Raw genomic sequence first — 25,860 nt, 5'->3', positions numbered from 1 at the left:
CTTCAATTTCAAGTAAATTGCAAAAAACCCTAAAAGATAGCGAATATTCGATGTTTTGGCAAGAAATTTTTTTTTGAGATCTAAGGCAAGCATAATTTTCATGTATTTTATCTGTTAAATACTAATTTCGATCGAGGACATTGAAATATAAGTATCGCTACAACGGCTGCCCCACCCTTCAAACCGAAACGCATTACTGCTTCACGGCAAAAATAGGCAGGGCGGTGGTACCTACCCGTGCGGACTCACAAGTGGTCCTACCACCGGTAATTACGCAAATTATAACTTTGCGGATTTGGTTTTTATTACATGATGTTCCTTCCTGATATTCCTTCACCGTGGAAGTCAATCGTGAACATTTGTTAAGTACGTATTTCATTAGAAAAATTGGTACCCGCCATTCGAACACCGTTACATCGCTAGATCCGAATGCACCGGACGTCTTATTCTTTAGGCCGCGACGACTTCAGTTAGATAAAATCCATTGGATTAGATTCATAATAAATTGAAATTCAAGAAAAATACTTAGTGTTTTCGAATATAATTTATTATATTTATTTATGTTTGGCTAGTCTTATTTGTAGATTTATCCATTAGTAAACACCACATCCACATCCGGTTCCAGCGTAGCCTCCGTAGCCGAGACCGTAACCAGCGCCGTAGCCAAGAGCGCCGCGGTCCTTGGCGATGATGCCAACGGCGCCATTGCCACAGTTGTAGTTGATATCGCCAGTGCCACCAGTAGCGAACTCACCGCCGACGACTGCAATTCCGAGGAAAGGCAGGTTGCCGCAGATGCCCACGGTTCCTTCATACGTGCTCTCGGAAGACACACCCAGGCCGGTGGGGGCGGCCGAGCTGGTGACGACAGGGAGGGCTCCACCACGGGACGCTCCGAGAGCAGAAGCAACGCTGATGTCATTGGCCAAACCACGATACCCAAGATCACCGTAGCCACAGCCACCGCAACCGGCACCAGCGCGACCCAAACCGAGGTACTGGCCCAGAGCTGCCTGATGTTACAAATGACATTATTTAATCTATTACAATACTGTAAACTGAAACACATTCTATTCATACACAGATATGAAATTTTATTGACTGAATTGCTGACCTGAGCAAAAATGGCGACGCAGACGAAGAGGATGAGCTTAGATACCATTTTGGTTCACTGAAAGACTTCCGAATGGATTCAGTGTAAGCTCCACAACTTTTAGAATGCCGGGTACTGTCATATCTCACACACGTGACTTGACTGTGAAAGGTACAATCATTTTCGAAATACAATTATCTAAGAGCGGTAATAGAAAAGAATATATAAAAGTACGTGACCTATATTCGATAAAAAATAACATTTCTAAATTGTATAATTGTTATTACATAACTTTTTCGTAGTATTAGCTAACAAATTACTATAAAACAACTGAAATATGGTAGTAAAGTCATTCTGTATTCAATCGGTGTATTCTCTACAGTAACATGTCTACCTTCACATTCTTCCTGCTCTGTGTCCAGGCTTGCCTGATCCAAGTAAGTTGTTGCTTATTAAATTTAATTTCATGTCTATGCATGCGTTACTTAGTTGTTGTCACATTCAATTGGTTTCTGAAGATATTACCGATATTTTGACACAGCTGTTACTTGAAGTTACTTTCTCTACTCCATGGGAACGATAGGTTGTTCTCAGAAAGAGGCATGGCAGGTTTAGTAGTTAATTTGGACGTGGTCTACTAGATATAGTCATTAATATTTCGAGTGGACTATTATCTTGTAACATCCTGTGATCCGATAAGGTAGACACTATATTTTGAATATTTTTTAATTTTGTAGAACGTGTACAGCCAGTACTTGGGTAGTCTGGGCGGCTGCGGCTGCGGAGCTGGTCTGGGTGGCCTCGGACTGGGCTATGGAGCTGGTTGGGATGGCTACGGAATCGGATGGAATGGTCTTGGCGCTGGCTGGAATGGATTCGACGGTAGATACGGCGATGGCTGCGGCTCATACGGCGGTGAGGGTATTGGTAACGTTGGAGTCGCCGGTGAGCTGCCCGTCGGTGGTGTCACCGCTGTCGGTGGCCGCGTGCCCATCATCGGTGGTGTCGAGTTCGGAGGTCCCGCCTGCGCCGCTGGTGCCGTCTCCATCTGTGGACACTGCGCCCCCACCTGCGGATGTGGACGTGGTATTTACTAAGTGGAAATCAGTTTGATTTAAAAATCTATACAGTATGTGAAAATAAAATCTTTCTGAGACTGTATTTTGTTGTTTCTCATCCCACTCTCTATTGCCGTCTCTAAATGGTGATCCTGCAAAAAAATTAAAGACTACTTATCAATTAAATCTAGACATAATTAAATTTACTTCTACTGCTTAAGTTACCCGTTTTCCATGACTAAAAAAATTGTAAATTATTCAAAAAGTCAGAAATAATATAATGACATTAAAAAAAAAACTAAGATCAGATTACAGTAGTCGCGGCCTAAAGGATAAGACGTCCGGTACATTCGTATCTAGCGATGCACCGGTGTTCGAATCCCACAGGCCGGTACTAATTTTTCTAATGAAATACGTACTGCCAAAATTAAATGTTCACGGTTGAATTCGACGGTGAAAGAATAACATCGTGTAATAAAGCTCAAACTTGCAAAATTCTATGTATTTTTCATAATTACTGGTGATAGAGAGGATGTCTGGTGAGTCCGACCGGAAGGACCACCGCCCCGCCTATTTCTGCCGTAATGTGTTTCGGTTTGAAGGGTGAGGCAGCCGTTGTAATTATACTCGATATCTTGAGCTTATATCCCAAGGTGGGTGGCGCATTTACGTTGTATATGTCTATGGGCGACGGTAACCACTCACCATCAGGTGGGCCGTATGCTCGTCTGCATACAGCCAATAAAGAAATAACTAGCCAGAATTCTTAAGGGATGGTATTAGAGTCACTATGCGTTTAAGTGGCTGGTTGTACCAGGCCTTCAGCCAATTACAGTTTACCGTTCGGTAAATAATGTTCAAAACAGATCTGATGTGAATCAGTGCACGTAAGATAAACAATGGCGAGATTTTTATTACTTTACTAGCTGACCCAGCAGACTTCGTAGTTCCTCTATCGAGAAATAAAAGACCTAAACTTTTGTACAAAATAAACATAAAACAAACAAAAGGAATCCGTCCGACGGGGGACACATCAAAAGAAAAACAAAATTGTTAATTTTCATATACCTACCTTTTAGACCTACCTTTTAAACCTACCTTTTAGACCTTCTCTGGACTTCCACAAATAATTCAAGACCAAAATTAGCCAAATCGGTCCAGCCGCTCTCGAGTTTTAGCGAGACTAACGAACAGCAATTCATTTTTATATATTTTATATAGATTGGTCAGATCAATTAAGCAAAGATCACTGAATGAAAATAATAAACAACAGGCACTTATATACAAAAACTAATCGACAATAATACTGAGCGGTACAAAATGTCAGGTAATATGAAGTAGGCCCCATTTAATGTGGAGTCGCGCTTAGTTGCGTGCGGGTATATGCCTACTAAAGCTTCATTCGTCAGATATCTATTTAGCTTCTTTTTTTCGCCCGGGCACCGAGCCTCCTATGAGGTCTTCGCGTCTATGGGGCGCGTGGGGTATGTGGAACTGCAAGGTCCGCAGATGTTGGGAGCGGACCGCGGGCCCAAGGGATGGAATTTAGGACCCCACCCACTAAACGACATCTCTGCAAGCGTCCGATCCTCCCCGACCCCAGAACTAGGCTTGGGTAAGGGAACTACCGCGGCCAACACTGCAACCAGACAGGTATTAGCTGACTTTTTGTGTTTTGGCAGACTTGCAAATAAGCTTGCGATCTATCTGACATTATAATGGTTATCGGCATATGATATGAAGTGACCGCCAGCACCCACAGTATGATGACGCGACGTCTTTGACGTATTATCTTCATGAATTAATTTAAAATACCTCAGCCTGTATTAAACAACATTCTACTCCATAATATACACGGAGTATGTATATTATGAAGTAGAATTACAATTTTAATTTGAAATTTAAATTAATTTTATAATATAATCTTAATTATTTTATTTATTGCTTAGATTAAATTAAATTAAATTAAATTAAATTAAATTAAATTAAATTAAATTAAATTAAATTAAATTAAATTAAATTAAATTAAATTAAATTAAATTAAATTAAATTAAATTAAATTAAATTAAATTAAATTAAATTAAATTAAATTAAATTAAATTAAATTAAATTAAATTAAATTAAATTAAATTAAATTAAATTAAATTAAATTTTTTTATTAGATTTTATTAATTTTTATTTTATTTTATTAATTATTTTATTTATTTATTTATTTTGGTCGAGCTTACGGCCCATCTGGTGTAATATGATTACCTGAGCCTATAGACATGTACAATATAAATGCTGCCACCCACCTTGAGATATGAGTTCTAAGGTATAGTTACAACGGTTACCCCACCCTTCGAACCGAAAACCATTACTGCTTCACGGCAGAAATAGGCGAAGCGGTGGTACCTACCCATGCAAATTTACAAGACGTCCTACCACTAGTAATTAAGCAAATTACATAGGATTTGCAGGTTTCATTTTTATTACACGATGTTATTCCTTCGCCGTGGAATTCATTCGTGAACATCTGTTATGTACGTATTTCAATGCACTGTAATGCACCGAACGTCTTATCCTTTAGGCCACGACGACTGCAATCTAATCTTAGTTTATTTTTTTTAATGTCATTATATTATTTCTGACTTTTTGAATAATTTACATTTATCTTGGTCATGGAAAACGGCAGCTTAAGCAGTAGAAGTAAATTGAATTATGTCTAGATTTAATTGATAAGATAGTCTTGAATTTTTTTTGCAGAATCATAATTTAGAGACGGCAATAGAGAGTGGGATGAGAAACAACAAAATACAGTCTCAGAAAGATTTTATTTTCACATACTGTATAGATTTTTAAATCAAACTGATTTCCGCTTAGTAAATACCACGTCCACATCCGCAGGTGGGGGCGCAGTGTCCGCAGATGGAGACGGCACCAGCTGCGCAGGCGGGACCTCCGAACTCGACACCACCGATGATGGGCACGCGGCCGCCCACAGCGGTAACACCACCGACGGGCAGCTCACCGGCGACTCCAACGTTACCGATACCCTCACCGCCGTATGAGCCGCAGCCATCGCCGTATCTACCGTCGAATCCATTCCAGCCAGCGCCAAGACCATTCCATCCGATTCCGTAGCCGTCCCAACCAGCTCCATAGCCCAGTCCGAGGCCACCCAGACCAGCTCCACAGCCGCAGCCGCCCAGACTACCCAAGTACTGGCTGTACACGTTCTACAAAATTAAAAAATATTCAAATTATAGTGTCTACCTTATCGGATCACAGGATGTTACAAGATAATAGTCTACTCGGAATATTAGTGGCCATGTCTAGTAGACCACGTCCAAATTAACTACTAAACCTGCCATGCCTCTTTCTGAGAACAACCTATCGTTCCCGAGGAGTAGAGAAAGTAACTTCAAGTAACAGCTGTATCAAAATATCGGGTAATATCTTCAGAAACCAATTGAATGTGACAACAACGCATGCATAGACATGAAATTAAATTTAAAAAGAAACAACTTACTTGGATCAGGCAAGCCTGGACACAGAGCAGGAAGAATGTGAAGGTAGACATGTTGCTGTAGAGAATACTCCGATTGAATACAGAATGACTTTACTTCCATATTTCAGTTGTTTTATAGTCATTTGTTAGCTGATACTACGAAAACGTTATGTAATAACAATTATACAATTTAGAAATGTTATTTTTCATCGAATATAGGTCACGTACATTAAAGTATTCTTTTCTATTACCGCTCTTAGATAATGGTATTTCGAAAATTATTGTACCTTTCACAGTCAAGTCACGTGTGTGAGATATGACAGTACCCGGTATTCTCTGTAAAAGCTGTGGAGCTTACACTGAATCCATCCCGAGGTTATTCAGTGAACCAAAATGGTAGCTAAGCTCATCTTCTTCGTCTGCGTCGCCACTTTCGCTCAGGTCAGCAGTTCAGTTAATAAAATTTAATATCAATGTTTTCTAGATATCAGTATTGTTAAAAGATTGAATAATGTCATTTGTGACTTCAGGCTGCTCTGGGTCAGTACCTCGGTCTGGGTCGCGCTGGTGCCGGTTGCGGAGGCTGTGGCTACGGTGGTCTTGGGTATCGCGGTTTGGCCAATGACATCAGCGTTGCTTCTGCTCTCGGAGCGTCCCGTGGAGGAGCCCTCGCTGTTGTCACCAGCTCTGTTGCCACCACTGGCCTGGGTGTGTCTTCCGAGAACACGTATGAAGGAACTGTGGGCATCTGCGGCAACCTGCCTATCCTCGGAACTGCAGTTGTCGGCAGCGAGTTTGCTACTGATGGCACTGGCGATATCAACTACAGCTGCGGTAATGGCGCCGTTGGCATCATCGCCGCGCCGGTCTCGGCTACGGCGCTGGCTAAGGTCTCGGCTACGGAAGCTACGCTGGAAACGGATGGGGATGTGGATGTGGTGGTGTCTAATGAATAGATGTACAGCAAAACTAGTCAAAAATAAATATAACAAACTTTTTATACAATTATGCTTTTATATTCCTAACCGTCTTTTTTTCTATTGCTTGCATAGGTGGACGAGCTGCCCATCTGATGCTAAATGATTACTGAGGCCTATAGACGACAACAACGTAAATGCCACAAATCACCTTGAGACATGATTGTTAAGTCCCAGCTATACAGTACAGTGGCACCCCCACCCTTCAAACCGACTCGCATCACTGCTTCACAGCAGTAATATGCAGGGTGGTAGTACCTAACCATGCGGGCTCACTAGAGAACCTTACTACCAGATAAAAATATGCAACTAGATAGAAACGAATTACTCATCTGACAACACACAAAAAGCTTTAAGGGTTTCATGTGATCTCCATGCTTTTGAGTTCAGGTTGCTAGTGACCTTATTCCATACCCTAATTAGTTTAGGCATTTATCGATATCGGTAAGTCTTTAGAATGGTAGTAGTCGTCGTGGCCTAATGGATAAGACGTCTGATGCATAAGTGTTGAAGCGATGCACCGATGTTCGAATCTCAGGCGGATACCAATTTTTCTAATGAAATACGTACTCAACAATTGTTCACGATTGACTTCCACGGTGAAGGAATAACATCGTGTAATAAAAATCAAGCCCGCAAAATTATAATTTGCGTAATTACTGGTGGTAGGACCTCTTGTGAGTCCGCACGGGTAGGTACCACCACCGTGCCTATTTCTGCCGTGAAGCAGTAATGCGTTTCGGTTTGAAGGGTGGGGCAGCCGTTGTAACTATACTTGAGACCTTACAACTTATATCTCAAGGTGGGTGGCGCATTTAGTTTAGGTGGCGTTGTAGATGTCTATGGGCTCCAGTAACCACTTAACATCAGGTGGGCTGTGAGCTCGTCCACTCACGTAAGCAATAAAAAAAAAAAAAAAATATGGTAGATATAGTGGGATCCTCTATTCGTTTTGGGCCAATAAAACAGTTGATGGCTTCACACAAACTTTCCGTCTTTCTTAATAATTCTTTCTTAGTATAAAAATAAAACTATATGCCCAACACCCATTCGCTGTCTCTTTACCCTTCTAAAACGATCTCTCCTATATATCTCACTCAATCATGATCCATATCGGTTCGAAGGGATCGGATCGGTTTGAAGGGTGGGGCAGCCTTTGTAACTATAGGTGAGACCTTAGAACTTATATCTCAAGGTGGGTGGCGCATTTACGTTATAGATGTCTATGGGCTTCATTATCCAGCTACCACCAAGTGGGCTTTGAGCTCGTCCACCCATCTAAACAACAAAAAATAAATAAAAAAATCTGTAATTCGTGCATACATTACGTCAATGTTAGCAATGTGCGAACAACTATGATTGCTTGTTTTATGTGTCGCGATCATCGTCTTTTATACCAATAGTAATCATGAAGTTACGTCTAGACCATCAATTTTGTATAATGCTCTCACCCAGAGCATTGACGGCCCCTCTGGTTTTATGTGGTTACTGATGCCTTTGAGAAATAAGGTTTATAATCTCAATCGTATAGTATAACTGTCGCGCTCTTCAAGCCGGAACGCATTATTTAGCGGCAGGACTATAAGGGTTTGTGGAATCTATAGGTGTGGGCATACAATAAGCGTTGTTGCCAATCCTTATATAATCATCAACTTTTAATGAGACAAACCGCATATATCTGTAGTTGTACTCTAAAACTGAGACTTAGAACTTGTGTCTCAAGATGAGTGGCAGGATTTACGTTGTTGATGTCTGTGGGCTCCAGTAGCCACTTAATGCCAGGTGCGGTGTGATATCTTCCATACATCTAAAGCAATAAAGAAAAAAAAAAAAAAAAACACTGAAGCCATATTCGCGGAATAATAGCTATGTTTGATCAATTAAGAAGTTTGTTCCGGATCTTCTTGGGCTATGTTCGTGAGTGGTGTTAATTACGTAGCGTTTGGTTACATAATAAATATAAACCTAAAGCTTAATTCTTATGGAGAGCCATGGAAAATCCTTGACTGACTGTGGTGCATGCAACACCTTGACCAAATTCGTGGGTCCTGATCAAAAGAAAACCTGTAAAATAAAAGAAGAAGAATTGATTGTAGGAGTCGACTGATGATCTGTTTAAAACACAAAAGAAAGAGACAGCGCAGAAACTGTCGTTGTAGCGAGGCTTAGGCAGGCCTATGCTCACCAGTAGATGCCTGCGGGCTGAAAGATAGATAGATAAATAGATACTCCAAAATCGTAAATTTTGTAATAATTTGCTTCAGAATCCAAACCAGGTGTTTGAGAATACAAAGTAAAATATTTAAGGGAGCTCTCAAGAGAACCTAAAAAAATTACACGTGCCTGATCATCTAACTCTGGGTAGTACTGTATGATCTGAGCTCCTCTCGAGCGGAAATATCTCAAAATCCTGTTCAGGCTTTAAGCTGTGTTTCTGTTTCTACTACCCGCCCGTATGATTATATTTTTATAGAAGCGAATGACAGTCCTGACACCAGGTGGATTGACAAACTGTTGAGATTCACTAAGATCTATCTGCTGGATGTAAGCAACGCAGGATAGATCATTTTGGCGAGGTTTGACCGGGGAGGGGGTTATGTCAAACGTTTGTGGACGTGTGGATAGAATGACAGTCAAAAGCACTTGGAATCTCAAGTAGTACGACAGATCCAGCGTATAATATTTATAACATTCTGATGCCTATGAGCTACGAAGAATAATTTTGGAGCTATATAGAATTAAACTATAAAAAAAAGACAGGAGATGAACTTGTAAATAATAATCAAATCATTTATTGCCTTAAAATTTTATTATTTTTTGTCAGTACTCGCACTTATGAGGGTCGCTCTGTCTCCATGTACTTCTGTCCCATTTAACTAGAATAAATAGATTTTAAATCTCTATATATAAAAATGAATTGCTGTTCGTTAGTCTCGCTAAAACTCGAGAACGGCTGGACCGATTTGGCTAATTTTGGTCTTGAATTATTTGTGGAAGTCCAAGGAAGGTTTAAAAGGTAGATAAATATGAAAATGTTCGAAATGAAATAAAAATAACAATTTTGTTTTCCTTTTTTTGTGTCCACCGTCACCCCCCCCCCCCGTCGGACCCCCCTCCTTTTGTTTGTTTTAAGTTTATTTTACACAAAAGTTTAGGTATTTTATTTATCGATTGAGGCAAAACGAAGTCTGCCGGGTCAGCTAATAATATATAAAAGGTAAGGTAAGGTAAATATAAAAAGGGATAGGTCAGATTGATGACGTCCAAGGTCGGGGAAGCGCAGGGGTCAGTTCATTCATGTTGTGCAGGATTTTTAGCTACGTATACAAAGATTGCGAAATAAAGATGCATTTTTTTATTTGTATTTTAAATGAACCCTCTCTATCTCACAATCGCACCATATTACCTGGGAGTGGAGTTCTAAGGCATTGGCTGGGACGATGTGTTTCTAAATATTGAAATATCTCTTTTTCTACGTATTAATACGCTCTGGGACTAATTCCACTGCACGGTTTTTCCCTGAAGCTATTAAATGTCATGTCTTTATCGGTGGGAAAATAGTCCGTAGTGGTGATAATTGACTTCGCTATGGACCGTGGACCAATTCGGGAACAGTAAAAACCCCCCCAAGACAGAAAGGTCGTTAGGATTACCGACATACAGTAACGGCAGTAATAGCTGGCGGTTACAGGTGGTAATAATAGTTACTGGTGGTAGAACCGCTTGTCAGTCCGCATGAATAGGTACCACCACCCCGCCTATTTCTGCCGTGGCATTTTATACAAAACTGTTACCAAGTATCCTATTCAAGGTACGTGACTTTCTGTTAAGGTCCTTCCTTATGTAAGGCTCAATAAAGATAATCTAGAAAACTGATGTAATATCAACGTTTTTTGTACTATTTTTTTTTTCTAATAGAACGTGCCTATTTAATAGAATAGAGGTTTTGTAATTTAAATATTTACTATTACGGAATTTAAAAAAAATGATCCTAGGCTGACTAGTATAAAAGCGTTAGTTCTTAAAAGAGCCTTCATTCTGTATCTGGACGAGAAAACAAAACAAAATGTCTATCTTCGCTTTCCTTCTCATCTGCATTCAGGCTTATCTGATCCAAGTAAGTATTTACTGCAAATAAGACGCTATAAATAAAATGAAAAGATTCGGTTTTCGTTTCACAGCCCACCTGGTGTTAAGTGGTTAATGGAGCCCATAGACACGTAAATGCGCCACCCACCTTGAAATATAAGTTCTAAGGTCTCAGTATAGTTACAACAGCTGCCCCACCCTTCAAACCGAAACGCATTACTGCTTTACGGCAGAAATAGGCAGGGTGGTGGTACCTACCCGTGCGGACTCACAAGAGGTCCTATCGCCAGTAATTAGTTTACTGTAACATCTTTTAGTATCTTTAAATCTCATAGCATGTCCATTTGTTTTAGAACGTGTCCAGCCAGTACTTGGGCGTTCTGGGCGGCTGTGGCTGCGGAGCTGGTTTGGGTGGTCTTGGATTCGGCGCTGGTCGGTACGGACTCGGTGCCGGTTGGAACGGCCTTGGCGCTGTCTGGAATGGTATTGACGGCGGATACGACATTGGCGAATACGGCGGCGAAGGCTTCGGGAATTTAGGCGTCGCTGGCGAGTTGCCCGTCGCTGGTACCACTGTTATTATAGGCCGCGTGCCTGTCATCGGTACTGTTAGCTTCGGTGGGGAAGCCTGCGCTGGCGGTTCTGTTTGCATAGCTGGACATTGCGGTCCTACCTGTAGTTGCGGCCGTGGGTACTTTTAAATAGAACGCGTGCTTTGAAAAAATCAACGAATAATCAAATTATAAATTATTATTTCTGAATTAACTTCGTTTTAATTACGGCCCGTAATAATACAGTCATATGACCTTAATACACTTATACCAAATAGTATGCAAAATTCTAAGATATTCGTTCAAAGTTACAGGACAAATCATATTTCGATTAGAACAGCTGAGGTTCGCAGACTATTTTTTGGTCATAAACCACTTTCAAAAAATGAGATAAGGTGAACCCCTTGCAGCTTTTTCTAATATTTCCAAAACTGGACAAAAAATAGTTTGTCATACGGCTGAGTTCCAACCACAAAACAGCATTTTGTGAACAACAAAAAAACGAGAAATATGAGTATTGTTTGGTTTATTTGTTATCAGCATCTTTTCGTGTCTCAGCACTTAGCACCAGGTGGGCTGTGAGCTCGTCCACCCATCTAAGTAATAAAAAAAAACAATCAAAAGCCAATTCAGACACGAGCAATTTTAGTTGCACAGATGAACAAAGTTACAGTCCTTGTGCTTACCGAATCCCTTAAACATCAAAAGGTGAATGAATGTCCACCACTCATAAGTCGTCGTGGCCTAAAGGATAAGACGTCCGGTGCATTCGTATCTAGCGATGCACCGGTGCTCGAATCCCACTGGCAAGTACCAATGTTTCTAATGAAATACGTACTTAACAAATGTCCACGATTGACTTCCACCATGAAGGAATAACATCGTGTAGTAAGAAAATAAAAAACCCGCCTTGAAACAAAAAGATGTAGCCTCGATTGTTTTATGAAATAACTGGCCCATTCTTTAAGCCGAAACTCACGAGCACTTCGTGGATATAAGCTGAATCGTGTTGGTTTTGGGGGCGATTAATAATATTAATCCACCACCAGTAAATTCAATATTGATTACAGAACCTTTCTTAATGTATTATTACAATTATCAGAACCCTAGGACGAGGAATATGTTAAAAGAGCTATCATGTTGGGGGATTTTGTAGTTGCGCGTCTGGTGGCAGTGATGATCGCGATAACTTCTTTACCCCACCCGGGTTCTGACATCGGGAGAGGTCGGACTCTTGGACCAGAGTGCAGAGGCGGGTGGATTATAGGATCCCACGTGAGACACGCGAAGATCCCATTTTATTTCGATGTATTTTATAATTCAATTGTTTTCTTAAATTTTAACTTGTTCTTTCGTGTATGGGTATATTAGTGGGTAATGAAATAAAACTAGATCTGCTTATTCGTAGCCTTCTATTGTCGGATTCGTGAAAGTTTTTCGGATAGGAAGCGTTCTTAATAGATCCCACGACCGCAACCGCAGACGGGAGCGCAGTGACCGCAGATAGACACAGCACCTCCGGCGCAAGCCGGGCCTCCGAATTCCACAGCACCGATGATGGGTACTCGACCAGAGACGGCGGTTATACCGGCGACGGGCAGTTCTCCAAAAACAGCGACGTTACCGATTCCAGTGCCTCCGTACTCGCCTACATATCCGGCGTCAAAGCCATCCCAGCCAGCTCCATAGCCGAATCCGCGGCCGCCCCACCCAGCGCCACAGCCGCAACCACCCAGACCACCCCAATACTGGCCGTATACGCTCTAAAAAATCAAACACATGTTTAGATCGGCAAACATTACACCTAGTGATTTAAACTTCGATAAAATCTGAGGTAAATTTCCTTTAACCACATATGCTAACCATACCATGAATTGGGAATTGGTCAAAAGGTCGGTGCCAAGGTACAAATGTTGGTATATTCCTCACAATATGATTCCATTAGAACTATTACTAAGGATAAGATAAAAAAAAGACAGACAGAGAGACAGTTAAGAAACCTTGATGAGCATACCCATTCTGTATTGCTTCAATTAGCAGACAGGAATATGACCCACCCAATAGAAAGAGATAACCATCGTCCATGGACACCGGCAATGCCAAAAGCACAACGACGCTTCTGCCCACACCTTCTCCCTACTGTCTGCCACCCTTTTTTATAGGAAACGCACACGGACGACAATCGTCAGCGACCACGAAAACTGTGCAGCTTTCGAAAGGTCGCGTCGGTAATAATGTAATCTATACTAATAATAATATTAGTATAGAGTTCAAACAAACGTTGTTTGAATGCGCTACTCTCAGGAACTACTGGTCCAATTAGAAAAAATCTTTCAGTGTTAAATAGCCCATTTATTGAGGAAGGCTATAGGCTATAACATCACGGTAAAGCCAATACAAGTGGAGCACCAATAAAGAATGTTTCAAAATAGAGGTTTAAATAGCTCTTTTTTTTATTTTTTTTATTAGGCTCACAACACACATCACAAGCTAAAGATACATAAAAAACACAAATAAAAAGAAACAAAATCTGGCTTGCAACATAAGTTATGTGCGCACGACAAAACAAGACATATAGTGCTGAATTTGTATAACAATGTTCCTTACAATTATAACAAAACAACACAATAACAAAAACTAATCTAACGAATAATGTAAGGAAAAAAAAAATATTCACAATATAATACATTAAACAATTACATTAACCTACCTATTAATAAAGTGGAGGATGCCCTTGAACATTTTTCTAAACGTAACTAACCTACAAGTAAAAATATCTAACTCAGGTGACGACCTTGCCAGTTCGTTATAGGTACGACACATTCTATAATTAAAAAATACTTTTACTTTCTACGAAAATGAAGTGGGGGGTAACTTTTAGCGTTATGCCAAAGTAACTATTCCACGCGGACGGAGTCGCGGACAAAAGCTAGTGACAATATAAAAAACGATATTAAAGTATGAAAGTGTTGTTAATTATCCCCACCCCTTACAAAGGTGCAGTATCATTCCTAGGTATGGATTGCAGTAAAAGCTCCCTTATTCGCGCTTCCTTCATTCGCGTTTGCACTATTGGCGGATTAAAAAAAAGCGACCCAGTACTTATGTTTGCGGCTAAGGATTTGTTTATTCTCGGATCTAATCGGTACATTGGTATATACAGATTGATGAAAATGATTCCAATATGTGATATCCAACTGAATATCCTTTGTAAACGCGCTTTTTTCCATATTCAAAGTCTCGCGGCATATTTACAGAGCTTTTACTGTATTTATAAGTATTTGTTGTGGATGGATGCGGTGGGACTAAAGCATTGGATTAGTATCTGATTAAGCGAATTTAAATCTTGTGTTGTAGTGAAATAGTCAGAAAATTCTTTGTTAGTTTTTACTTACTTGGATTAGGCAAGCCTGAACGCAGAGGGCGAGGAAGGCGAAGGTAGACATGATGATGTATTCGCGTACTGGATGCAGAATAATTTTAGTACTACGAGAACAAATGTTATATACCGTAACGATGCCTGGTTTTAGGGACGATTTCGTTATGATTTTGAAATAATTGGGCCGATGATGAAGAAATTAGACTCTTCGTATTGAATCGACACGTTTTCTTCGAATTTTCTAGATGGGTTTCAACATTTATTCTTCTGATAACATCGTTCCGAAAAAGGCTTTTTATTCTCGTGCATCTAAGTCACGTCTATAAGATAGGATACCAAAAGTGCTCTGTATAAAAGCAGACCGAAATACCGATGATATCATTCTGAAGTCTGACAGCCAAACAAAATGGCCGCCAAACAAAATGGCCGCCAAACTCATGATCGCCGTTTGCATCTCCGCTTTTGCTCAGGTTGGTAAATGATTGTGATGATAATCGATTTGAAGTTACACACTTTGAAGCGATGCGACTCTGCTGGGGCTACCGTTTTTGTGTAGCACTGCTCTTGCTAGCAAATTCTGTCGGGTTGAGCCCGTGAACTCACTTTTCCGCGCGTAGCTGAAATAGTCCCTTAGGCTACCAGAGAGTATGTAGGTTAAAATAAAAATAAAAAAAACATTTGGGAGACGTCCATTTTAATACGCTTTTATTAGCTTCAAACGTATGTATGTTAGTATGTAACGGAATCTTTGAACATGACCCCCTTCAAAACGTCGGATTGGTATACTTATTAAGGATTAATGACAAATCAATATTAAACAAAAATTTGAAAAAAAAATTGAAATTCAACTAAAAAATTAAAAACAAATAATAGTTTAAAAAAACTAACAAAATACGCTTTTTATAGAAAATGGAACTAAAAAATAGAATTTTTTACACTAAAATCATTTTTTCTTACACTATTTTTAATTCAAATTTATTAAAATTTCTTTTCTATTCAGATAGGATATTTGTACTCAACAGTAAATTCGTTTGAAGACAATAAGCAAACTAGATTCAATTTGGTTTTCAGGATTCATAGATATTATTAAAACCACTGTCATTGCAAGCGAATAAGACCTTAGACTAATCAAATCGTCAGTTGGTTGGGGCTACCGAATATTCTAATGAAATTTCTAGTCATCTTTATAATTCTTTAACTATTTACTGGTGGTAAGATTTGTTTTGAGCAACCACAGATTAGTACCACCATTTTACCTATTTCTGACGCAAAGCAATCGAGCATTCCAGATCGAAAAGTTACATAGCTGTTATATCAATTCTTCTTCTTTTTCTGTACCTTATCCAACTAGGTGGGGTCGGCACAACTTTTCAATTCCATTCTCTTCTATCAGCCGTCATCTCAACACTCACTCTTCTCTTCCTCATATCAAATTGGGATTTCGAATTCGTCTCTAAAAATGGAGGCATGTGTGTTTGTGATATGAACGGACTCTTGTAACATTTAAAGCTAATTATACTCGAAGTTGTGATGAAATAGATGTATTTTAACTAATATCACCCGCTATTTCTTTATAGGCTGCCTTAAGTTTTGGTTTAGATGGCATCGGCGCCAGTCTCGGTAGATGTGGCTTTGGAGGTTGGGGCTACGGCATTTACAGCAATGGGGGTCTGGATGACAATCCTTCTGCGTCCGCTCTCAGAACTTCCAACGAATGAGGTCTCTTCTTCATCACCGCTTCTGCCACTCCTACTGGCTTAGGTGTATCTTCCGATGACAAGCACAAGGGTACTGTCGGGGTCTGCGGTAACTTTTGCTCGAAACTGCTGCTGTTGTCGGCGAATTCTCCACTGTTGGTGCTGGTGGCATCAACTACGGCTGCGGTGACGGCGGCGTTGGCATCATCGCCGAAGACCGCGGGCTCGGCTACGGCGCTGGATACGGTCTCTATGGAGCCCCTATGGAGGCTACGCCGGATGCGGTTGCGGCTGCGGCTGCGGCTGCGGCTGCAGTAACACCTGCAGAACAATTAACAGAACAAATCCAAAATTACCATGCATCGTGAATAAATTCTATCGAAATTAGTTCTTTTTACACGCTTTCAAAAAAAGCGTGGGGTGCTTTTTAAGATATTATTGAAATAATAATTCTTCTACTCATATCTGTCAGAAAAATATTCATAACTAATAACACCCCACGCTTTTTTTACAATAAAATTTTTTTTTTTACTCTATTTTCTTACAATTTTCTTACATTAAAATTTAAATTTATTAAAATTTATTTTCTATTTTTTAGTTGAATTTTATATAAAGCTGTAGCAAACCGACCGGTACGTCACTCTCGCGGCTGTATGCCCGCTCGCTATACATAGTTAGCATCTATGTCGATCTTTTTAACAGTGTATAATCTATGTTCCGGGCGCTTCCGTTTTGAGTGTGAATAGCGTGCGCCCGCGTCTAAATGTATTTATTGTATAAAATTGAAAATTGTTTGTGTTAAAGGAAGATTAAAATTCGAAGTTCGATACTGGTGACTAACCCATAGTTTTAAATACCCCTGAGATCTACCCCTCACTATAAAGCGTATTTTTTTTTGTTTTTTGAAACTATTATTTATTTAATAATCTAAATATGTGGGACACTGACCATCTTAACTTTAACATATGGTTAGTATTTTTATAAATATGTATTCATTTATGTGTAGTTTAAAAGCTAAAACTTAGCAGTAAACCAAAATAACGATTAATTTCATCTTTTTTTTATCCTGTGCAAACCGGTTGGAATCTTCTTCTTTCTCCACCTTAGCCCACTAGGTGAGGTCGGTAGAGTCACTCCTCCTCTAACACTCACTCCTCTTTCTCTCATATCGTCATTCACACACTCCATCCATGACTTCTTTGGTCGACCTCTTCTCCCTCTACCTTGCACCACTATTTCCATACTTCTCCTAGTCACGTGCATGCTATTTCCAGATATTAGAGAGAAGTTACAAAATAGTAGTTATCAGAGCCCATAGACATCTACAACGTAAATGCGCCATCCACCTTGAGATATAAGATCTCAGTATAATTATAACGGCCTACCCTTCAAGCCGAAACGCATTACTGCTTCGCGGCAGAAATAGGCAGGACAGCGGTACCTACCCGTGTGGGCTCACAAGAGGTCCTACCACCAGTAATTACGCAAATTATAGATTTGCGGGTTTGATTTTTATTACACGATGTTATTCCTTCACACTGGAAGAAAATCATGAACATTTGTTAAGTACGTATTTCATTAGAAAAATTGGTACCCGCCTGCGGGATTCGAACACCGGTGCATCGCTACACACGAATGCACCGGACGTCTTATCCTTTAGGTCACAACAACTTCTAACGAGTTCTATCTTTACTCCTCTACTAGCGCTTCGCTTCGCTTCGGAAACATTAAAACACACATGAAACCAAAAAAAAAAATTTAAAAAAAAATTAAAAAAGTAGCCTATGTTCATCAGGTACAATGTCGGCTTCTAATGGAAAAAGAAATTTTCAAATCGGTCCAGTAGTTTCGGAGCCTATTCGAAACAAACAAACAAACAAATCTTTCCTCTTTATAATATTATTAGTATAGATATTAGAAATGTCGGGCGGTATACTTGTTGAAATGTTTTTAAAACAATGATGATGTCTAGATAGTCTAAATGATATAAAAATAATATAAAAAATATGTATTAAAATTTTGAAATTTAATTAAATTTTTTTATTCTATGTTTTGAAATATTACTTACTGTGTTTTGATAACAATTTTATAGTGATTTCTTCCTAAAACCAATCATTTCTATTTCTTAAGTGAACAAATCAATTTTTTAATGTTTTATGTTGTTAATAATTATGTATGAAGGGCATAAACATTTTTGAAATTTTACAGTGGGGCATAGCGCAAGAAAGTTTGGGAAAAACTGCCTGAGATATTCAGGACGTCGGTTCGATTCCCACATCAGGTAAATGTTGTGTGATGAACAATTTTGTTTGCTCTGGGTGCTTATTATCTATATATTTATGTATGTATATATCAGTACAGTACTGGTATTTACTTAACTAAGATTAACTAAAGCTAACTGTGATAAGTACAACGCTTGTAAACTATTGTTAAAGACTGATTATATTTTTATTAGATGTTAGATAGTAACATTGTTTAGTTTGCTAAATCACCTTATGGCTTTTGTATTTTGTACTAGCTGACCCGGCAAGCTTCGTAGTGCCTCAATCGATAAATAAAATACCCTTTTGTATAAACTAAACTTAAAACAAACAAAAGGAATCCGTCCCACGGGGACACATCAAAGAGAAAACAAAATTGTTATTTTAATTTAATTCCGAGCATTTTCATATTTTTCTACCTTTTAAACCTTCTCTGGACTTCCACAAATAATTCAAGACCAAAATTAGCCAAATCGGTCCAGTTGTTCTCGAGTTTTAGCGAGACTAACGAACAGCAATTCATTTTTATATATAGACATAAAACGAATAAGTTATTATTTTTTTCCCGCTAAATGGTTTTGGGGGCTCATTGACGTCTCCAATCCGCTTTGAGTCATGAGGTTGAAGCCTCAATTGCATCGTATAAGACTGCCCCACCTATCAACCTGAGAAGTAAGGTTGTGTTGTGGAAGATATAGAGTGCAGGTATCGCTTTGGCAAACTCACGGTACACCCAACCACCAGAGAATAACGCACTGAATTTACCACCAAATAGCAAATGGATTACACTTAAAGCTCCTTATTGGCGCTTTCTTCATTCGTATTTTCACTATTCGCGACCCAATTCCTATATTCCTATCCTATTCCGCCTAACAGATAAGACGTCCGGTGCATTCGTGTTGAAGAGATGCACCGGTGTTCGAATCCCGCAGGCGGGTACCAATTTTTCTAATGAAATACGTACTCAACAAATGTTCACGATTGACTTCCACGGTGAAGGAATAACATCGTGTAATAAAAATGAAACCCGCAAAATTATAATTTGCGTAATTACTGGTGGTAGGACCTCTTGTGAGTCCGCGCGGGTGGGTACCACCACCCTGCCTATTTCTGCCGTGGAGTAGTAATGCGTTTCGGTTTGAAGGGTGGGGCAGCCGTTGTAACTATACTTGAGACCTTAGAACTTGTATCTATCTCAAGGTGGGTTTCGCATTTACGTTGTGGATGTCTATGAGCTCCAGTAACCACTTAACACCAGGTGGGATGTGAGCTCGTCCACCCATCTAAACAATAAAAAAAAATAAAAAAAATATTCGCGGCTAAATATAATAAAATTTGTTCGAGGATCTTATCAGTAAATCGATACGTACATTGATAAAAAGGATTCCAATATGTAGGTATCCAACTGAATAGCTTTTGTAAGCGCATCGTTAAACGAACTAATAAAAAAGTAAAATAGACCTTATTACAACTATGCATAAAGTATGTTTTTATTTTGTCACGTAGGAACGTATCCCTGTAATCCGATATATGTAAAATTACCATTAGGTATTCACGGTTTCTGAGTTCGCGGTTTATTTGCGAAACATATACCCCGCGAATAAGGAGCTTAAATTATACAAATGAATTAACGTCACTTCTATTTCTTATTTCTAACATTTAATAAGGCGCATGTATATTTTTTTGTATATTAGTTAGTAATTCTCTTAATGTAGTTGATGATACAAATATTGCAAATATTTATTCTTAGATATGTGTACGAGGTCGCAGCCCACCTGGTGTTAAGTAGTTATCGGAGCCCATAGACATCTACAATATAAATGCTGCCACCCACCTCGAGACATAAGTTCTAAGATCTCCGTTTTTACAGTACAACGGCTGCTCCACCCTTCAAACTGAAACGCTTTACTGCTTCACGGCAGAAAGCACCAAGAAGTGGTGGTACCTACTCGTGCGGACTCACAAGAGGTCCTGCCACCAGTAAAATAACGCGACCCCAACTCTTATCTGTTGTGTGTTGCAAAATACGAAAAAGGGCAGAAAGCACCAAGAAGTGGTGGTATCTACCCGTGCGGACTTACAAGACGTCCTACCACCAGTAAAATAACGCGACCCCAACTCTTCTGTTGTGTGTTGCAAAATACGAAGAAGGATTCGTATGAGCAATCAGTAACTTCAAACTCCAACGCCAATAAGGCCTTAGTTTTGTAAGCTCGCAAAATTATATGTAAACGCTGCGATCATGGCGGCCGCTATAACAACCCTGACAGCAGTAGCAGGAACAATATCGTAATGTTCTAATTCTATCTCTAGGAGCAGTCAAAGAACAGGTCTACTGGACAAAGAGTTTGATGTGACATTAAACCCATCTGCCCACTGAGTTTTTCGCCGGATCTTCACAGTGAGTCGTGATTCCGATCCGATAGTCAAAGCGTACGCAAATCAGCTGGCCTAGAGTTGTTAGACCTCATGTAGAGGTTCTCGGGCATTTTTTAGCAAATCTCACCCCACCTTCCTGAATCCGAGCTGACCCACACGTCCTCGTTAAGCTAGAAACATCTCCAGACCACGAAAAAATTCTGCACCCTAATAAAAATCCAAGCTAGAGAGAAACATTGGCAGAATTCATACGAAATTTCCTGCTACGTCCAGTATCGGTCTAACCTACTAAATTACTCCACATACATAATACCTTACGACACGAAATCATTATTACGCTAAAGATATATGCAAATGACTATTACATCAAAAATTTAGTCAAGATTCGTCAGGCCTTGCTAGACTTATGGAATCAATTACAAAATGTGTTAAAGAACTCAATTGTAATAACTGTTTTTGTAACGTGCCTTAGTATTAACGATAAAGCTTGCTTCACATGGGTTACCAATACAAAGTTGATAAATCTTGCTACATATTTAACATTGAAAAAGTGGATTGGGTAACCCTTGTGAGTAGAGGTTTTTACCGTTCTGATTGTTTTTGATGCTAGCAGTAGAGTAGACAAGATTTTGAAAATTTTAAGAGTAGGATCTTCGCTACCCTGTCGCTATTGCTTCAGCCAGAGCATTTTGTTGGTTTTGTTGAGAGTTTTATTGTGTGATGAAGCAGTTGTATAGTAGCTTTTTATTGCTACTAGTATAACTCTATAGCAAGTCAGTTAGCTTCATTGATGTTTTTCAACGTACTTGGAAAATCACATCAGACTTCAGATCAATTGGAAACATAATTGTATTATTGTATTGTATCTGTATTAGCTCCGAATATACCATCAAAGAGCACTAACTAGATTAAGCAATCAGCCTATATTGGTTGCCAATCATTTCCAAATTTATATTGAATTTTGAAAAATGTTATGTTGCAACCTTGCGTTCGTTAAGCAATACTTAAAGTATTGAATACTGTGTTTGTAATCACATACGACCAAATAATACCAAAGTATTTTTAAATAAAATAAAATTTTATTACGAATATTTTATAAATAATCACTAGTATCTTAAATTATCTGTCATCTAAGAAAAATTAACAAAATTCTTACAAATCTAAATTAGTTGTGACAACTTAACAAACCAATATTAATAAACTGGACCATAGCCTCTGCTATTGTATGGAACACCAAGATTTCCGTACCCTGAAGCTAAGGGAATGACTGGGTTTTCTGCGGTGATACCAATAACACCGTCTCCACATCCATAAGTTACAGATCCGACGCCAACAGAAGGGAATTTACCTTCGGCAGACACAGCACCTAAGAATGGTAGCTGTCCGGTAAGAGACAGCGTGCCTTCGATAGTATTTTCAGAAGTAACTGTCAATCCTGTTGGAGCAATGGGCGAGGAACTGGTAACGGTTAGTCCTCCGCCATAAGAAGCAGCTAAGCCGTTTGGAGGTGCGAATGTATTAAAGCCAATCCCTGGACCGCCGAATCCAAAGTCGAATGGTACAGAACCATCGAAACCGGCCCAGCCTGGACTGAGACCTGTCGGTAAGAGTGGTTCGCGACCGAGACACTGGCCGTTTGCAACCTGAAACAAATTTAAGAACTATTTTAAGGTTTTTAAACAATTTCCAGCAGTTTGTGATCGAAATCTACTGAGAAAGCATTGCCTTTTTCTATTAAAAAGAACCGATATTCCTTTAAGTCCTATTCAATAAATCAAGGAAGGGTTTTAAGCATGAAAACGTTTATCCCCAAAACTACACATTACCGCCTTCCGAAATATCGATTGAAATAAAACTCATATTGAATTTAACTTAGATTTGCTTACGATTTAATTCAATTGTCAGAAGATCTATCCAATTTATATACAAGTTCAAGTTTTTGAGTTAAGATGCTAAAGTTAACTTCATAGGGACTACTACAAAGAGTCCGACCGACTCTTTATACTGACTTTGTCTTTTACTGACCAGGTGTCATTGCCTGGCCTTCCAATTGTCTTAATGTTGTTATTTTGTTCGAAATTTTTGTATATTTGAGCTCATCTATATATAAAAGGTGGGCGAAGGAGAATGCTTAGTATTTCGTGGATCAAGTATCCGAATCACGTCTTGTACTTCAAGAGCTCGGCATAATAGAGCATCTAATTTTTACAGAAGAATCTCAGATGAAAACTGTCTTTGGATTCATTTTGCGATGAGATAACTAGTCCATCCTAATCGTGCAATGAAGATTGGACAGTGCAAGACTGTGGTCTCACATGAGGTGGTCCGACCAAATCAAGTCTGCAGTTGGAGGTCCTTTGAATTACTACATTATGATGACTTTGATCATGCAAATATGAGGGGACATCGTGGGGTGGATCTTTTTTTTATTGCTTAGATGGGTGAATAAGCTCACAGCCCATCTGGTGTTAAGTGGTTACTGGAGTCCATAGACATCTAGAACGTAAATGCATCACCCACCTTGAGATATAAGTTCTAAAGTCTCAGTATAGTTACAACGGCTGCCCCACCCTTCAAATCGAAACGCATTACTGCTTCACGGCAGAAATAAGCAGGGCTGTGGTACCTACCCGTGCGGACTCACAAGAGGTCCTACCACCAGTTATTACGTAAATTATGATTTTGCGGGTTTGATTTTTATTACACGATGTTACTCCTTCACCGTGGAAGTCAATCGTGAACATTTGATAGGTACCTATTTAATTAAATAAGTCTGCTCTCTGCAATGCTACGTTTTTTTTTATTGCCGTTATTTGCCGTTTATTGCCGACGAGCATACGGCCCACCTAATGATGAGTGGTTACCGTCGCTCATGGACGTCAGCAATGCCAAGAACCAAGCCTCTGCCTACCACCTATGTGACGCTCAAGACTAATCTATCAAGACTGTAATTACTAGGAACGACAAACTTATCTGATAGATATCATTGGTGCGAAACAGACTTGTACAATGTCATCTTCTCTTCTCTGTTATGAAGATTATTTGTAAGCATGTGCAACATCAATTCTGATATGCGATTTTGAACTTCAGTTCCAGGCCAGTGAACCGGCGTAGAGCTTATTTTGAATCGTCATTTGACAACGCCTTAAAACCTTTTTTTTTTTTTTTTTTTTCGGGTAGAGGGCCGAACCTCCTACGAGGTCCCCGCGCAAAAGGGCGCGCGGGGTATGTGAGACTCAACGATCTGCATGGTGTTGTGAGCAGACCGCGGGCCCAAGGATTTTAGAGCCCACCCACTAAACGACTCCCCTGCACTCTTACACCCGACGTCCGATCCCCTCCGAGGTCAGAACCCGGATGAGGTAGGGAGGCTACCGCGGTCAACACTACAACCAGACGGCGCGGCTCACCCCAAGGACGCCCAGCCGACGGAGCCTTCGAGGCGAATCGAAGGCTCTGAAACGTCGGCCGTCTCGGTACGGCAGCCCGTCGGGCCGCCCAGACGGTGCCGCTGGTGTCCCGGAATACCCCGCTGGACCAGAACCAGCCTGCCGGGTCGGGACGCGATACACCGTCGACCGGTCGCTCTATTCACTCCACGGCAGCGCGCTAGAGTGCTGGTAGCGCGCCGCGCGGCCTCACCCCCTCAGGTCGCCCCTTGACCTTCACCGGGGGGAGGCCGCCACCTACAGGGGCCGGGACGTACGGGCGTATTCCCGCCTCCGGCCCCCGGCTCGACGGCGACGGATCGGTGCGGAAAGGGAAGAGCTCTCCCTCTCTCGCTCCGCCGCCTCCTTCTGCGAGATGGTGGACTCGCAGAAGTCGAGCATCGCCTTCCAGGACGCGTCGCTGCCGAGCATCGTAGCCACGACGCGCGGCAGCGAGAGGTCCTCTCCTATGACCGCGACGAGGGCGGCGCGTTGCTCGTCGAATCCAGAGCAACGCGCCAATGTATGTTCCGCTGTGTCTTCCTCGTCGCGGTCCGCGCAGTGGTGGCACTGCGCCGTCGGTTCCCTTCCGGCTATCTTGTACAAGTACCGGCCGAAACATCCGTGGCCGGTAAGCATCTGCGTCAGCCGGAAGGTGAGGCATCCGCGGTCGCGGCCCACCCAGTCCGCGAGAACCGGGCGGACCGCCTCGACGGTACGGATGCCGGCCGACGGGTCCGCCAAGCGGCGAGACCACGCCTCCAGCACGGACCGCCGAGAGTGGAGCCTCCGCGCTCAACGCCTTAAAACCTATTAACTTCCGTGTATGTTTTCAAAATAACTTACCGTGACCAGTAAGGCTGCGATATAATACAAACAAAATGCTTTCATGATGAACAGATATCTGAGTAGCTTTTGATTCTGTTATGATTAAAATAAAATCGTGTATATATATACAACACAGTTCTCTTAATTACTTAATTTTTCTCTGCGTATCATACGATTATGTAGACATGATAATAAATATGACAAAACGATAAACATTTGTAATGCATTTCATTGGTTCGCGTTATCGGATTTTTATCGAAACTATTCTTGTGTTAGGCCTATTGTAAACATTTTTAAGGTTATGAGATATCGTATACATACATATCACATCGTATATGAGATATCGGATTATTATGTAAATATGAAATATATTAAACTGCATATCTTTTCCATATGTGGTTTATTAAAAAATATCATATATGAGTCGTCTATTATCAAAGGCGGCAATCTGTACATTTGGACAAAAAATTTTTATTGATATGTCAATACAGATTTATTTGAATATAATCGTCTCCTTCAAAGAATACGGTTCAAAACCTGCATTAAATAAAGGTTAATAGTTAGCCTGTTATTTATCTAAGATGTCGTTCCGAAGAGTTTTGTGACTGCCAATGGAATACAAAGTCAATA

At 40.3% G+C, this 25,860-nt stretch overlaps 5 protein-coding genes and 2 pseudogenes across 5 annotated transcripts; 3 read left to right on the top strand and 4 right to left on the bottom strand.

The window, feature by feature from the left end:
• Positions 1–593: 593 nt before the first annotated feature.
• LOC114251161 (chorion class B protein L11 pseudogene) lies at positions 594–1,162 on the bottom strand (annotated as a pseudogene).
• Positions 1,163–1,479: 317 nt separating this feature from the next.
• Positions 1,480–2,190, top strand: LOC114251163 (chorion class A protein L11-like). Its single transcript, XM_028185343.2, has 2 exons — positions 1,480–1,530; positions 1,831–2,190. The coding sequence occupies exons 1-2, from the start codon at positions 1,480–1,482 to the stop codon at positions 2,188–2,190; spliced, it is 411 nt and encodes a 136-aa protein (XP_028041144.2).
• Positions 2,191–5,009: 2,819 nt separating this feature from the next.
• LOC114251162 (chorion class A protein L11) lies at positions 5,010–5,713 on the bottom strand. Its single transcript, XM_028185341.2, has 2 exons — positions 5,663–5,713; positions 5,010–5,369 (listed from the first exon to the last, which is right to left on the bottom strand). Exons 1-2 carry the CDS (start codon positions 5,711–5,713, stop codon positions 5,010–5,012), a joined length of 411 nt encoding a protein of 136 aa, XP_028041142.2.
• A 321-nt stretch (positions 5,714–6,034) lies between these two features.
• On the top strand, positions 6,035–6,597 carry LOC114251177 (chorion class B protein L11 pseudogene; annotated as a pseudogene).
• Positions 6,598–10,684: 4,087 nt separating this feature from the next.
• LOC114251168 (chorion class A protein L12) lies at positions 10,685–11,408 on the top strand. The gene is made up of 2 exons (XM_028185350.2): positions 10,685–10,735; positions 11,061–11,408. Exons 1-2 carry the CDS (start codon positions 10,685–10,687, stop codon positions 11,406–11,408), a joined length of 399 nt encoding a protein of 132 aa, XP_028041151.2.
• A 1,274-nt stretch (positions 11,409–12,682) lies between these two features.
• LOC114251166 (chorion class A protein L11-like) lies at positions 12,683–14,704 on the bottom strand. Its single transcript, XM_028185348.2, has 2 exons — positions 14,654–14,704; positions 12,683–13,021 (listed from the first exon to the last, which is right to left on the bottom strand). The coding sequence occupies exons 1-2, from the start codon at positions 14,702–14,704 to the stop codon at positions 12,713–12,715; spliced, it is 360 nt and encodes a 119-aa protein (XP_028041149.2). The 3' UTR covers positions 12,683–12,712.
• Positions 14,705–22,167: 7,463 nt separating this feature from the next.
• On the bottom strand, positions 22,168–25,293 carry LOC114251179 (chorion class CB protein M5H4). The gene is made up of 2 exons (XM_028185362.2): positions 25,249–25,293; positions 22,168–22,617 (listed from the first exon to the last, which is right to left on the bottom strand). Exons 1-2 carry the CDS (start codon positions 25,291–25,293, stop codon positions 22,168–22,170), a joined length of 495 nt encoding a protein of 164 aa, XP_028041163.2.
• Positions 25,294–25,860: the final 567 nt, after the last annotated feature.

This window comes from Bombyx mandarina, chromosome 02, assembly GCF_030267445.1.
Source record: "Bombyx mandarina strain Sakado chromosome 02, ASM3026744v2".
Classification (NCBI taxonomy): Eukaryota; Metazoa; Arthropoda; class Insecta; order Lepidoptera; family Bombycidae; genus Bombyx; species Bombyx mandarina.
This window is presented reverse-complemented; position numbering and strand designations above follow the sequence as displayed.

Bases quoted from the DNA above. Each gene is read 5' to 3' on its own strand.
- LOC114251162 (XM_028185341.2), bottom strand. From the start codon at position 5,713: ATGTCTACCTTCACATTCTTCCTGCTCTGTGTCCAGGCTTGCCTGATC. The intron at 5,370-5,662 runs GTAAGTTGTTTC...TTAATTTTGTAG, and splicing joins TCCAGGCTTGCCTGATCCAA to AACGTGTACAGCCAGTACTT.
- LOC114251168 (XM_028185350.2), top strand. From the start codon at position 10,685: ATGTCTATCTTCGCTTTCCTTCTCATCTGCATTCAGGCTTATCTGATC. The intron at 10,736-11,060 runs GTAAGTATTTAC...CATTTGTTTTAG, and splicing joins TTCAGGCTTATCTGATCCAA to AACGTGTCCAGCCAGTACTT.
- LOC114251163 (XM_028185343.2), top strand. From the start codon at position 1,480: ATGTCTACCTTCACATTCTTCCTGCTCTGTGTCCAGGCTTGCCTGATC. The intron at 1,531-1,830 runs GTAAGTTGTTGC...TTAATTTTGTAG, and splicing joins TCCAGGCTTGCCTGATCCAA to AACGTGTACAGCCAGTACTT.
- LOC114251166 (XM_028185348.2), bottom strand. From the start codon at position 14,704: ATGTCTACCTTCGCCTTCCTCGCCCTCTGCGTTCAGGCTTGCCTAATC. The intron at 13,022-14,653 runs GTAAGTAAAAAC...TTGATTTTTTAG, and splicing joins TTCAGGCTTGCCTAATCCAA to AGCGTATACGGCCAGTATTG.
- LOC114251179 (XM_028185362.2), bottom strand. From the start codon at position 25,293: ATGAAAGCATTTTGTTTGTATTATATCGCAGCCTTACTGGTCACG. The intron at 22,618-25,248 runs GTAAGTTATTTT...AATTTGTTTCAG, and splicing joins TCGCAGCCTTACTGGTCACG to GTTGCAAACGGCCAGTGTCT.